Source organism: Ascaphus truei, chromosome 10 (genome assembly GCF_040206685.1).
Source record: "Ascaphus truei isolate aAscTru1 chromosome 10, aAscTru1.hap1, whole genome shotgun sequence".
Taxonomy (NCBI): Eukaryota; Metazoa; Chordata; class Amphibia; order Anura; family Ascaphidae; genus Ascaphus; species Ascaphus truei.
The window spans coordinates 38945372-38960081 of NC_134492.1; the positions used below are offsets into that span (position 1 = coordinate 38945372).

Genomic DNA, 14710 nt, shown 5'->3' on the forward strand with positions numbered 1-14710 from the left:
TAGAAGAGAGAGGGGGAGAGGGGGGGAGAAGAGAGAGGGGGAGAGGGGGGGAGAAGAGAGAGGGGGAGAAGAGAGAGGGGGGAGAAGAGAGAGGGGGAGAAGAGAGAGAGGGGAGAGAGAGAGAGGGGGGAGAGAGGGGGGATAGAAGAGAGAGGGGGGGATAAGAGAGGAGGGGGGGGATAAGAGAGAGGGGGGGTAAGAGAGAGGGGGATAAGAGAGAGGGTTGAGAGAGAGGGGGGGAGAAGAGAGAGAGAGAGGGGGGGAGAAGAGAGAGGGTGTGGAAGAGAGAGGGGAGAAGAGAGAGAGGGGGGAGAAGAGAGAGAGGGGGGGAGAAGAGGTGAGAGGGGGGAGAAGAGAGAGAGGGGGAGGAGAGAGAGGGGGGAGAAGAGAGATAGGGGGGAGATGAGAGAGGGGGGAGAGAAGATAGAGAGAGAGGGGGGAGAAGAGAGAGAGAGGGGGAAGAAGAGAGAGAGGAGAGAGGGAGAAGAGAGAGGAGAGGGGGAGAAGAGAGGAGGGGGAGAAGAGAGAGAAGAGGGGGAGAAGAGAGAGGAGAGGGGGAGAAGAGAGGAGGGGGGGAGAAGAGAGAGAAGGGGGGAGAAGAGAGAGAAGAGGGGGAGAAGAGAGAGAAGGGAGAAGAGAGGGGGGAGAGAGAGAGGGGAGAGGGGGAGAAGAGAGAGGGGGGAGAGAGAGAGAGAGGGGGAGAAGAGAGAGAGGGGGGGGGAGAAGAGTGAGAGGGGGGAGAAGAGAGAGGAGGGGGTGAGAAGAGAGAGGGGGAGAGAGGGAGAGAGGGGGGAAGGAGAGAGGGGGGAGAAGAGAGAGAGAGGAGAAGAGAGAGAGGAGAGAGAGAGAGAGATGAGAGGAGGAGAGAGAAGAGGAGAGTGAGAGAGAGAGAGAGAGGAGAGAGGGAGGAGGAGAGAGAGAGAGGGGGGAGAAGAGAGAGGGGGGAGAAGAGAGAGGGGGGGGAGAAGAGAGAGGGGGGGAGTAGAGAGGGGGTGGGGGAGAAGAGAGAGGGGGGTGAGAAGAGAGAGGGGGGAGAAGAGAGAGGGTGAGGAGAGAGGAGAGGGGGAGAAGAGAGAGAGGGGGAAGAAGAGAGAGAGAGGGGGGAGAAGAGAGAGAGAGGGGGGAGAAGAGAGAGAGAGGGGGGAGAGAGAGAGAGAGGGGGAGAAGAGAGAGAGGGGGAGAGAGAGAGAGGGGGTGGGGGGGAGAAGAGAGAGGAGGGGGGAGAGAGAGAGAGTGGGAGAGAAAGAGAGAGAGGAGAGAGGGGCGGCGAAGAGAGAGAGAGGGGGGGAGGAGAGAGAGGAGGTAAGAGACATGGGGGTTGTGTGTTCCCTAACAGGGTTTCTGGGAATGTTACTGTGTTACTTATAAATGTCATTCGATCTTGTCTGATAAAAACTACAACTCCCATGATCACCTACGTGTGAGCATGCGCAGTAGAGCATAGGGCTGTGACCCGGATGTAGTAGGCAGTGAAGGGAGGAAATGAGTTCTGCACACAGCAATGAGAAGTCACTTACTATACCTGCCTTGTCTGCAACAACCCGCCCCACCCGGAGATTTCAGGGACAAACCCGTAGCCCGGAGAAGGGGATGGTAAACCCGAAGTCTCCGGTGAGACACGGAGAGGTGGTAAAACATTGTATGTACGGTTATGTAACTCGGGGTCACTGCTTCACATGCTTCATTTGTCCTCACTTCTTATTTATTTAGCACGGGTTTTTTCCTCCTGGTAACAGATTAATAGGCATACGATACTTATGTATTGTCGTCGTTGAAGTGATGAGATCACGGAGTTGCCAGCGGAACCATTGCAGCGGGGGGTTTATGTTCTCTTCCGGAACGTTTACGAGTAAACACAACTGCCGGGGGCTTTGGCGTTGCCATGACAACGCGCCAGGACTCTGATAATGCCCTGAGCCTGTCCCTCTCCATCCCCATCAGAAAGACGGGACAGGTAAGGGCCGGGGATCCCCGCTCTGACACTAAAGGGGGTCGCAGAGAAAATGTCACCTAGGAAATGTCACAGCTCAGATGGCAACCAACAGACAGGCACCATATGGGCTTCCCCAATTATAAGTGTGTGTGTGTGTGTGTGTGTATGTGTGTATGTAATGGTATGTATGTATGTATGTATGTATGTATGTATATATGTATATATATATATATATATATATATATATATATATATATACTTAAAATGCAAATGAGCACACAGTAATATTTCCATTTGCTATATATATATATATATATATATATATATATACATACACACACACACACACACACACATACACACATACACACATACACACACACACACACCTTTTCCCGGTGGAACACAGTTCCTGTACCTTTTGTCATAGACCATGTGGTACATTTTTACAGCATTATTGTGGTAATCTAAAACAAAACACGTTTTTTATAAAGCTATTAGAATGTAATAATTATTATTTACAAAAATAACAGATTCGAAATTTAGAAATGAGTAAATGTGTTATTGCGCATGTCAAAGAATAATCCCCCCCCCCCCCCCCCACTTCCTCACGTCGGAGCTCCTTCCACCCTTTTTTTTAATTTTTATTATTATTATTATAGAAAAAAAGGTGTGCGTGCTTTCAACTATGAGATATATATATACATACACACACACACACACATTGTGAAAAAATGTCACTCGCCCGAAAAGAAAAGGCACTCGCCCCAGCCACCCCCAAAAAAATGTAACCCCCACTCTCACACCCCTCCCGCTATCGAGTGCTTACCAGCGGCAAGGTGCGGCGTCTCCCGGCATTCTCCTGCAACTTCCGTGTCTCTCCCCCCTAACTCCCGTGAAAATGGCTGCGCGTGTCAAATGACAAGGGGACGCTACGTGACGTCAAGTTGCCATGGCAGCGATTTGCAGGGGGAAACACAGGATTTGCTGGAGAATGCCAGGAGACGCTGCACCACGCCACCTCGGGAAAAATGCACTTGCCCCAGGCAATGTATATGGTACACCCCAGGAAGAAGATCCCTCTGGGATCAAAATGTCGGATTTTTGTGTCTGTTACAATACAATTCTTTGTACACTTACCTCTGAGTGCTGCCTCTCTTTGCTGTTCCGCTGCCCTTCTGGATGGTAACGTAGTGTGTGTGTGTGTCTGTCTGTATGTATGTATATATATATATATTTATTTTTTTTCCACAGAAGCAGCCGGCACTTCCACTTGCAAGTAGAAAAAATTGGGTGCTTGTCCCATAAAGCAATAATAAACCATACGATACTGTTTGAAGCACAAAATCAGAGACAGCACTCTGGTAAGTTTGATCACAAGTTTTTGTATTGAAAAAGACACATAAACCGACGTTTTGGTCCCCCAGTGGGACCTTTCTCAAGGTGCACCCACGCCCACCACGCGGGAAAAATGCACTTGCCCCAGGCAATGTATATGGTACACCCCAGTAAGGAAGATCCCCTGTGGATCAAAATGTCGGATTTTAGTGTCTATTACAATACAATTCTTTGTACAATTCTTTGTACACATACCTCTGAGTGCTGCCTCTCTTTGCTGTTCCGCTGCCCCTGCTGGATGGTAACGTAGTGTGTGTATATATATATATATATATATATATATATATATATATATATATATACACACACTACGTTACCATCCAGCAGTGGCAGCGGAACAGCAAAGAGAGGCAGCACTCAGAGGTATGTGTACAAAGAATTGACATCTGTAATAACCCTTAAGAAATTAAGAAGATAGCAAGACAGGTTTTTTTTTTTTCCTTCTGATGAGTGCTTTTGTAATCTGCATGGAAAACAGCTATGTGCTGCCTGGTAGAGCAGAGAAAGGGAGGCTAGATCCATCGTAGGAGTTTCAATGTGGACCCTTTACTGCAGGAATTGGGCCTGTTTTGTTAAATAAAATGAAACATACGTGTGTGTGTGTGTGTGTGTGTGTGTGTGTGTGTGTGTGTGTGTGTGTGTGTGTGTGTGTGTGTGTGTGTGTGTGTATACATATATATATATACATATATATATACATATATACCTATATATATATATATATATATACATATATATATATATATATAATATATATATATATATATATATATATATATATATATATATATATATATATATATATAAATATATACACACACACACACAAGTTCAGGGCACTCTAAATGGGATAAAGCATAAAGGGCAAAAACACATATCTTTCCAGTTGTGGTGCTTGCAGTGCAGCCAGGATCACCATCCAGCAGCAAACATATAACAGAAATCCAAATAAGGTCCGCAGCACTCACCAAATGTTGGTGAGTGCTGCGGACCTTATTTGGATTTCTGTTATATGTTTGCTGCTGGATGGTGATCCTGGCTGCACTGCAAGCACCACAACTGGAAAGATATGTTTTTTTGCCCTTTGCTTTATCCCATTTAGAGTGCCCTGAACTTGTGTGTGTGTGTGTGTGTATAATTTTTATATATATATATATATATATATATATATATATATACATATATATATATATGTATATATATATATTTATATATATATAATATATAGGGTATATATGTATATATATATGTATATATATATATGTATACACACACACACACACACACACACACACACACACACACACACGTATGTTCATTTTATTTAACAAAACAGGCCCAATTCCTGCAGTAAAGGGTCCACATTGAAACTCCTACGATGGATCTAGCCTCCCCTTTCTCTGCTCTACCAGGCAGCACATAGCTGTTTTCCATGCAGATTACAAAAGCACTCATCAGAAGGAAAAAAAAAAAACCTGTCTTGCTATCTTCTTAATTTCTTAAGGGTTATTACAGATGTCAATAAGGAGGGGTTTTGGTGGTCTTCTATCAAATATAGAACATTTATGATTTACTTACCTGCGTGCTGTCCCTTGATGTCGTGTTGCAACCGGTATCGTATGGTGTGTATATATATATATATATATATATATATGTATATATATATGCAAATATACATTTTATATATATATATATATATGTATATACTATATATATATATATGTATAAAAACAAAAAAGGTGTGGCGCCAAAAAATAAAAAATATAATAGTGATATAATAAATTAAATATGACTATAGTTAATGAATAAAAATGTTGTGTAAAGTGAATGATGTATGAAAGGGTTAATATCTCAATTACACTAATGTGACCTAGTGCATATTGATACAACACAACCAATTAAAAGTGTACAAAACAGTGCATGAACGTGCTCAAAAAAGAGAAAAAGAAAGACACAAAAATCAAAAAACTCCAACCAGTCCTTCCATAATTAGTCCATGATGATAGGATGTCTGATGTTGAAAGGGGTCTTTAGGCTGCTCTCACACAGGGTAAACCAACTCCACAGATATCTACAGACAAAAAAAAGAGAGAGAGCGCACGCCCCATAGCATAATACTGCATAAAATTTATTAAAACAAGGAAGGGGATGGGAAATGGGGGGGGTAGGAATCGCACTCACAGGATGCAAATGGTTAAAAGGCAATTTGTGATTATATCACCACCATCCGGTTCTGGATACTGCAACACGTGTCTGGCAGCCCTGAAGGAGTCCACGGAGACGTGTTGCAGTATCCAGAACCGGATGGTGGTGATATAATCACAAATTGCCTTTTAACCATTTGCATCCTGTGAGTGCGATTCCTACCCCCCCCATTTCCCATCCCCTTCCTTGTTTTAATAAATTTTATGCAGTATTATGCTATGGGGCGTGCGCTCTCTCTCTTTTTTTTTTTTTGTCTATATATATATGTATGTATGACACTAGCTCAAAGAAATTCCCAGTCAATGGGAGGTGTTCCTGCACTATCACACGTTGATGAATAACCCCCATAACAGCTTCAAAATAAAAAATGCCACTCATATTTTGCCAGATTGCTGCTTGAATCAACCCTTTAACTGCCAGAGGGACCAGGAACGCATTGCTGTAGTAGTGAATGACACCCCCCCCCCCCAATGGATTTTAGTTTTTAAATACCTGAAACAGGGGAATACCTCAGAGCTTAGTTATGGCCCCTACCAACATCTGGGGACACCCCCTGCTTCAGGAGATATTTGCCGGTGTTGACATTGCAAAAACGACAAATGTCAATGGGGGGTCTCCAGCAGAATACCGAGACGTCATCTCTCCATGACATTGCGGATTTTCTATTGGTCACTGGGCCGATACTTGACCCCACAGCCATTTTGTGCTGAATGCCGGCGCGTGGAATTGGGGTGTCCCAGGGCAGGTTAAAAATCCCAGCAGCATGGTTGAGAGAGGTCTGCTGTGTTGGGCCGAAACGTTGGACGAAGAAATACTCACCACTTGACCACTACATTGGCGGACTAGGTTTATTGCTTAATTTGTATGGGATTTCACCATTGAGATTCAGCACCCGCGAGTGTCTTTCATTTTTGAGTGCGCGTATACTTCTGTATATTACTAGTGATGACACCTCAGTCTGGGATCACCCATACATTTTCTTTTCCTCTTTTCAGTGGTGGAGGGTTTCAAAGTGCATTTGCATGCACCCCTGACACTGAAAAGGGACATTTATTTGTATCGACAGGAGGAAATGGAGACCTTGAGCCCTGCACCCTTTGTTAACCCCGTGCTGCAATGTGCTTTGGCGGGAGATGTACAGACCCTACAGTTACTGTTTGAAGATCCAGAAGATGCAGGGAACGAACGAGCCAACCAACTGCTCTTAGAACAGGATGTACTGGGCAGGAGTCCCATATTTCCAGCCTGTATTCTGGGCCGCAGTGACGTAGTGAAGGAATTGGTGAAGCATGGAGCAAACGTGAATGAACAAACAGCTCGAGGTAAACAGCCCTTTCATTCCACTACATGTTCCAATCTATTCCATGCTTTGTACTTTCCATTGAGAGATTCTGCTAATGGTCCCTCTCATACACACTCGCCTGCGAGTCTAGACCTGCAGCATCCTCTACTGTTCCAAAACTATTACTCCATCACATACGCACAGCTCTGGTTAGTCCCTAGTCTCTTCCATCACTCGCTCTCACACACACTGTTATTGCTCGAAGTCCTACAACTCCAGCAGGTATTCCAGCATTGACTTCTATTCTATAATATATAGTTGCTTTTCATGTCACTCACCACTATGGTGTCCATTTTAGGGTATCCTAGTGTGTCATGTGAAACTCTGTCCTCTCCCAAAACTCCTTCGGAGTTCTTTGCTTAAAACTCCTTTCTCTGTCCTCCATCGTCCCTGCTCCTAAACTCTGTCCTTCAAAACTCCCTCCTACCAAACTCTCTCCTCCATTCTCCCTGCTCTGAAACTTCCTCCACCCGCAAACAAAACTCTCTCCTACCCAGTGTTTATACTTTCAAATTTCTGGTTTCCTGGTCCAACTCTTCCTAGTTTTTAAAAGCCTGAGACAGTTTGGACAGCTAACAGATAACTCCTGCAGGAGCATTGATCCAGCTGGGCTGAAGCCTTTAAAGCTGCAGTTCAAGCGATAGCCTACATGTGTGGGTTCTTTTTTTTTTTTTTTTTAATAAATCAGTTCTGAACTATGAGAAAATACTTGTAGCATTTATAAAAAAATAAAAAAATGTAAAGACATTTTTAATGTATTATAATGTAATGAGCATTTTTTGTTCCTGCAGCAACAATTTACAAAGTCACATCCCCTTCCTCTTCTGAAACAGGCTCTGGCACACCCTTTTTTGAGCCCTGCCCTCTTTCTAGCAGTGCACCTATTGTATCTGGTGACTGCCTGGTTACATGATCTTCCCCACAGAACTTTGCATCTTGAGTCCTCTTCTGCTGCACTGACGGCCATTTATTGAACCCCCATGCCGAATCTTCGCCGATTGATCACAGGAGAACGGATTGATCCGCAACTTAGCTAATTACTTGTCAGTGTGTAGATTGTATTGATGCACATATTGAATAGAATTTTTATTTTAATTCTTTTTTAAACGGCAACTTGAAGTACTGCTTTTTAAAAACAGGCAGCCTACACTCCAGACTGTTGCTATTCTGTAGTACAGAGAGATGCTGGCTCTGAGGATTGTTTGCCCTGCTATATTTCCACTGCTAAACTTTGCCTATGGTCTGTTACTCGCTTTTACTTTGTATCGTTTAACTTTGGCTGAGAAAGGCTTTAGGCTGTATTGTTGTACTTTTGGCTGAAGTAAAGCCACGCTTTATTTTTGTGGAACTTTGGCTAAATAAAAATCCACATTTATTTCTCCAAACACCAAGTATCCTGTCTGTGCCGACGTCTCCTACACTGGGCAAGAGATCACATTTCCTGTATAAAATTCCTGTTCAAAGGCGTATTTGAATGGCGATAAGTAGATTTAACAACAGTTTTACCTTGTAGGAGGACACGGGACACTTCTCTTTGTGTTTTCCTTCTTTCTGTCTGTTGTTCAGCAGTTAATGTCTTGCAGTCAGTGTGCGAGTCTGTGTGTCTCACCTGTGGGTCGGCTGAGGCCAGGTCCCCGCTGGGTACTGCAGTGGACGCTGTGTCAGACGCTGCAGGGACAAGAGCCGCCCCTCAATGGGGACGGGGCCCGCTGCGAGGGGGGGCCGCTGCGCTGTACGGTGAGTTTTTCCAGCCTGCAAGAAAATTGTGAGGGGAACTAGCGACGGAGCGCTAGGCCACGCCCTGGTGGTTCAGCTAATGAGGGCGAACCTGCTGGGTGACGTCACGGCCGCGCCCCCTTCACGCCTCGCCCCCTGTCTTTTCCCCTGCAGCTCTCTGCCGACGGGGGAATTTGGCTGCACACACCGCCAGCCTCGCAGGCGCGCGTGCAGCGCAGGCACTGGGGCCGTAGCCTTACTGAATGTGAGTGGCATGCAAGTGCTAGCCCCATCTCATCCTGGGAATGTATAATAAATATATCCAGGGGCGTAGCCAGGACTGTGGCTGTAGGGCATTTAGATTTGTTGGTGGAGTACAAATTATGCACCAGGATAAACTAGCGCCGCACAAAGTGCTGCATGCTGCAGAGGTGACCTGGCATTGCACCAAGTCTGATTATATTCCATGTCGGTGTATAGTATAATCAGGTTATATTCCATGTCAGTATATACACTGACACAGAGTACAGTATATAACTTGACGACACTCTACACTGATACTCTTGTAATGCCCTATTGCCACGCAACTTAATGTAAAACCAAGACTGAATACACTACACCTTTTTACGAGTATATAATCTGACAGCACTATCCACTGACAGAGTATTATCAGATCACTTTTTACACTGACAGCGTTCAAGTTTGGGGGGGAGGCGGTAGTAACATATGGGAGGGGACAGATGGGGTGGAGGAGGAAACATGGAAGGACAGTGGGTGATGAGGGGCAGTGGAGGACAAGTGGTGGGAGAGGGAGTGACAAGTTGGGGGGGGGAGGGCAGTGGTTATCCTTACATTCTCCGTGTTCCAAGTGGAACTCTCAACATTACATTCAGACACAGAGTCACTTAACTGGGAGGCAGCCATATCCACGTCAAGGCCGGCACAGTGGAAGAGTGGAGGCGGGATGAGGACAGCACAGTGAGAGGGCATCACGCAAGCGTAAATGGACTTCTGCGTTCGAGAGATTCCATTCCCCGATTTCCCGGTGTTTGAAATTTGATCCAGTTGAGGGATCAAATTTCCCAGGGATCGGGAAATTTCCTGGTGAATGGAAACATTACACCTACCACCTCCAACCCCCTTCCTGTGTTCTACCAAACTCGGGCTTCACTTCTCTAAGACCTCCTCTTCCCATCCTTCTAAAACATCCTACTCCAAAAATCTGTCCTCCCTCCTACAAACTTGTGTTCTTGTCTGTTAACATACTCATCATACTTAACATATCGTTTAAAATTATTAACTAAAGAAGAAATTACGAATTAAAAATATTGAAAATATTATTAACAGACATTATTGTTGAATTAATAAAATAATTAATAATTGGAAATGTAAATTGTATTAAAAACAATATTTTTATTACATTAATATAAGTACATAATTGACTACTAATTGAAAACATCAATCATTAAAACATTAATAATTCAAAACATTCTTTAATAATAAATTATTTGACTATTTTAATTGTTTTGTCGGCGGAAGCACAGAGTTTGAGGTGGATGTATGGTATGCGGGCGTTTTGAAGACAGGAGGCAGTTATCAATGACACACAAGGATGTTAATTCAAGCTCAGTCCTGATATTCAGCACTTGCTGCTATCCCCTACTGACTTATTGAGTACTGTTTTTATACTGACCTTAAAGACCAGTGTTTCTTTAACCTTTTTATTGGTAAGGCAGGGGTTGCGCAAAGTGGGGGACGCAAGATTTTTCAGGGGGCATGTTGGTTGCAGAGGTCCCGCGCTCCTCCCCAAGGCATTTAAATTAAATGCCAGGGGATTGCGTGATGCCTCTGCAGTGTCTTCTACCTTGTCTTCGGCGACGCATCGCCATGGCAACGTGGCGTCATTTGACGTGATGTGTCACCATGGCAACGCATGCCAAATGCCGCTGCGGGGTCACGTAACGTCACATGACCCTGCACATTTGATGCTGTATCTTAGGTAAAGGGTGGCGCGAGCAAAGAGGCTGGCAGGCAGGGGGGGCGCAGCGCAGAAAGTTTGCACACCCCTGTGTTAAGGAACCCTATCAATATATTGTGAAATTCTGCAGAACCCCAACCCTCTCTAACAGCGCGTCGTAAGGAACCCCAACTGTCTCTAATAGTGTGACTAAGATCAGATACATTGTAAGGAACCCCAACCCTCTCTAATAGCGTGTCTGAGATCAGGTGCATTGTAAGGAACCCCAACCCTGTCTAATAGTGTGTTGGAGATCAGATTAATTGTACATTTTCAGTGTTTGGTCCAATTTTCAAATGACCTGAAAATTGCATGGAACACCTGTTTAAAAAACAATGGTATAGGGGGTGGGAGGGGTGCCCCCCTTCCCCCTCTCTCTTCACACCCGCCTTCTTCTTCCTCCCCCCCCCCCTCGCTTTTCCCCTCGTCTGCCCTTTTTCTTTTCTTCCCTCCTCGGTCCCCACTTTCTATCCCCCTTTCGATTTATGGGGAAATGCTGGTCCTGCTCCTTGGGTGCTCGCCCTCCCGGCTGGGGGGGTGCGTGACTTGGGGGCGAGGCCTTTAGACCAGGGGGAGAGAACGTTGCGTCTGATTAGTCCGAGCTCTACGTATTTCTCTCGACGTGTTGATCGGGATCGTAATTGTCTATCAATCTCTACCTGGGTCTGTGTTATACAAAGATGTATACTTTTCCCTGTAAAATCTCAATTAAAAAATTAAAACAATGGTATAGATGCATAAATCTTGTTATGTGCATGTTTGAAATGTACAGAATGTGAGTACTTTTACCTATGTTCTATTTGCTAAAGTTTTATATTGGTGTGCACCATGATATGTCTTTTTCATCTCGAGATAACATCCTGCTAAGCCACACACCTGCTATGAGAAGATTCAACACAACTCTTTTTGGAGATTTCTGCCCTTTAAAATCAGATGCACTGTAAGTAGGACATCTGAAAGAGCCAAGATCCCCCTTCTTCAGACCTCCCATACATTTTGTGAACTATATATCTTTTTGGGGGTGATCCCTGTATATATGCTCCCTCTGGACCTTGGAGAGTGTGTACTCCAATCAATTTTGGCATAAATGTAGACCCTCCAATATTATGGACATTAAACTAGGTACACTTTAGTTTCTTGGTCGATTTGGGGTGCACAGGCTACAAGCAATTGAGCAAAGATCATTTTGCCAATAAAGCATAGGAAGCCAGGAGAGGGATTTCACCAGGAGAATTGTTATCCTGTTAAAAATAATGGGGATTGTGTATCAAAGGTGCAGATCCACAAAGCTCCTTTAAGTCCCTTAACGTGATGTTAACTCCCCCATTTCTCCCCATCATTAAGACGAACCTTAAAACTAACCTCTTCAATGAAGAATTTCAACACCTTGAGAAAATCCTGAGGGATGAAACGCGTTGGTGCGTGGTCCTGTATTGTTGCCAAGCTGACCATTAAAGGCTAATTTATATTTTTTCCCTGTTTGGAGTTGCCCTTATTTTTCTGCGTTCGTGAACGCTGTGAGCTGTGCTCCTCTTCTCTCCTACCTCTTTGTATTCTTCTCCTGAGGGCTGCACGCCGACGAATCTGCTTACCTGGAACTACATCAGGAAAGTAAAGGGCATTAGCCCATCATTTGTTACCTTCCTTTGCTGGACTGTTTTATATTGTACCCCACTGGTGAATTTATGCTTATTGGAGACAAAGTTTTGGGGTAGCCGTGTGGGCACCACCAGGTCCCTGTTTTTCACCCTGGGAGGTTTATTTTTACCAATATATACTGTTCCTGGATTCTGGATTCATTTAATGGAAGTCATATTATTTGAGCTTATTGTGGTGATGCACCAATATACCACACAATCTATAAGCATTTCAATAGCCTGCACTCATAGCTACTGTCCCACACCCAGTCACTCCTACCAACCATTGTGGGCAAACACTGCCATCTACTGCACTTATTCCCCCACATGCTGTCTCTGTCCCAACATTCCACTTAGATTGTAAATCTCTGCGGCAGGGATTACCGTTCCTTCTGTCTGACTGTGTTTGTTGCACTTATTGTATTATAATTCCCTCATTGGATTGTCTCTTATCAAGTGCTGAGTACACTGTGGGCGCTTTATAAATAAAGATATACCTACATACGTTAATCTAACTTAATGTTAAGCCAAACTGCGTATATATTCAAAGCATAATAACAATACGGTAATGTTTTCTAATGTAAGGAGCTTTGCATTCACTATAACGGCCGTTGGTGACAATGACATGCATGACATTGACATGAGGCATTACAGTAGCATTGCATATCCACAAAGCACATTAAGGACAACATAGGGATGCCGTTATTCACACCCAGACCCAGAAATACAGCTTTTGCGGGGTCTGGGTGGGTGTAACACCACAGTTGGGTATGATTTAGCTAACATAGCATTATTACGCCCCCCTCACTTTCTCAACTTGAGATAAACATCTATTTCAAGATCTGAATCGGGGTAACGCTAAGACTTCACATCACATAATTGGAAGATAAGATAATGTAACACTACAATAATGTGACATTAAGCCTATGCTAATGAGATATACACTGACTGTTGTTTTTGCCTTTAATTATCTTTGTGGATATGCATTAATCTTAGGGAAAAGTGCGTACATTACTGCGTTATGTAAAGTCACGTTATAATCCCTGATTTTACAGAGCTTTGTGAATCTGGTCCTTAGCGCGTTCCTGATGAAAAAATCATACTGGTGTGAAGTTGGTAAACTTCATCCTAACATAGTTAGCACATGCATTTGGTTATGACACATATATATTCTGTAACCAGGATAATGTAAAGAAGGGTTTTTAAAACTGAGTCCTTGATCAGTTCTGATGCTTTTGAAAACTGAACTGCAACTGTAGCAAGACCTGTTCACCTGCTATGTTTATACAAGCAAGGGACAGAATTTGCATATACTATGTGATTAAAATCTTGAGGGCCAAAGGGCTGACAACAGGGGTGGATTTGTCCGCTGGGAAACAAGGCCTGGTGGGCCAGTGTATCCATGGGCTGGTAACATTGTTTGGGGGGGGGGTGTAATAGTGTAAGGGGGGCTTGGTGGTGGTTACAGAGGAACCGCGCTCTTCAACAACTCAATTAAACGTATGGCCGGGAGGTGAGCGTGGGGCCTCTGTAAGTGTCTCTTACCAGAGAGGCATCTTCTCCTGCAGTGTCACGCTGTCGCATGGTGACACGTTGCCATGACACTGTGACGTCACATGGTGATGTGTCCCCATGACATCGCAGTGTCACATGCCGTGATGTGATGACGCTGCGTCATGGGAGTAGGGCCGGTAAGACCGATATCGCCCGGCTGGAAGTCTCCAAGCTGCTCCTGGCTGAAAATACACTTGAGGGTTAGAATAATGTAATCTAGGGTGGGATCTTAACATTATGGGCCGCCATAAAATAACTGAAAGTTTTTGAACCTGTGACACGAGTAGTACAGGTAGTATACAATCCTCTACTCCTAATGCTATGAGAATCAGGGAAATACGACAGAGGGAAAAAAAGGAAATAGAAAAAATTAAGTAAGCAATATTCACAGTAAAAATATTTGTATAGCTAAATTGCGATAACCAATGAATGTGTAGGTATGCTTATACGTTCAAAGGAACCCTACCTGTATGTGATGCACTTGGAGAAGGACCTCTAAGGAAAAAATTTCAAAGATGATAAATGTCAACTAGAGGAAACCATAAAAATATCTGGGTATGAGGGGGTGTAATTATTAAAAGTTATGTTTTATCCTGAGAGCATCAGATAGGGTTCTTTTGTATATATTAGTTACTAGTTTGGACATTTCTCTGATAGCACCCCTCTCCCTTCAGCTGACCAGGTACTTTGTTCTACACCAGTCCATATGCTTATACTTGGACACACCTGTAAAAAGGTTGTGGGTAGAAAAAGCTCTATTTTTGTTACAGGGCTAAATAAAAAGAAGGTTGGTAACCTCTGGCTCAACCACAACAAACCTCACTGGTATATCCTTGTTTTACTGTAGTAGTTGGGCCGCAGCCATCAGACGATCACTCTAAGGCCTCGGCCAGGCTCCCTGCTGGCGT

General features: G+C 44.1%; 1 protein-coding gene across 8 annotated transcripts in view; it reads left to right on the forward strand.

Annotated features, from left to right (window-relative positions):
- Positions 1–1458: 1458 nt before the first annotated feature.
- The window catches only part of ANKRD45 (ankyrin repeat domain 45), an 83006-nt gene continuing 69754 nt past the window's right edge, over positions 1459–14710 (forward strand). For 5 of the 8 annotated variants that reach the window (XR_012804106.1, XR_012804107.1, XM_075616695.1 and 2 more), the window contains exons 1-2: positions 1459–1639; positions 6532–6858. Coding sequence is in view for 6 of the 8 variants with exons in the window: in XM_075616695.1 (XP_075472810.1) it covers positions 1483–1639; positions 6532–6858 (484 nt within the window). In the remaining 2 variants the exon portion in view is untranslated. Of the gene's footprint in view, positions 1640–1698; positions 1955–6531; positions 6859–14710 lie in introns of those variants that run through there. The other 3 variants (XM_075616699.1, XM_075616696.1, XM_075616698.1) reach the window with 3 other exon arrangements.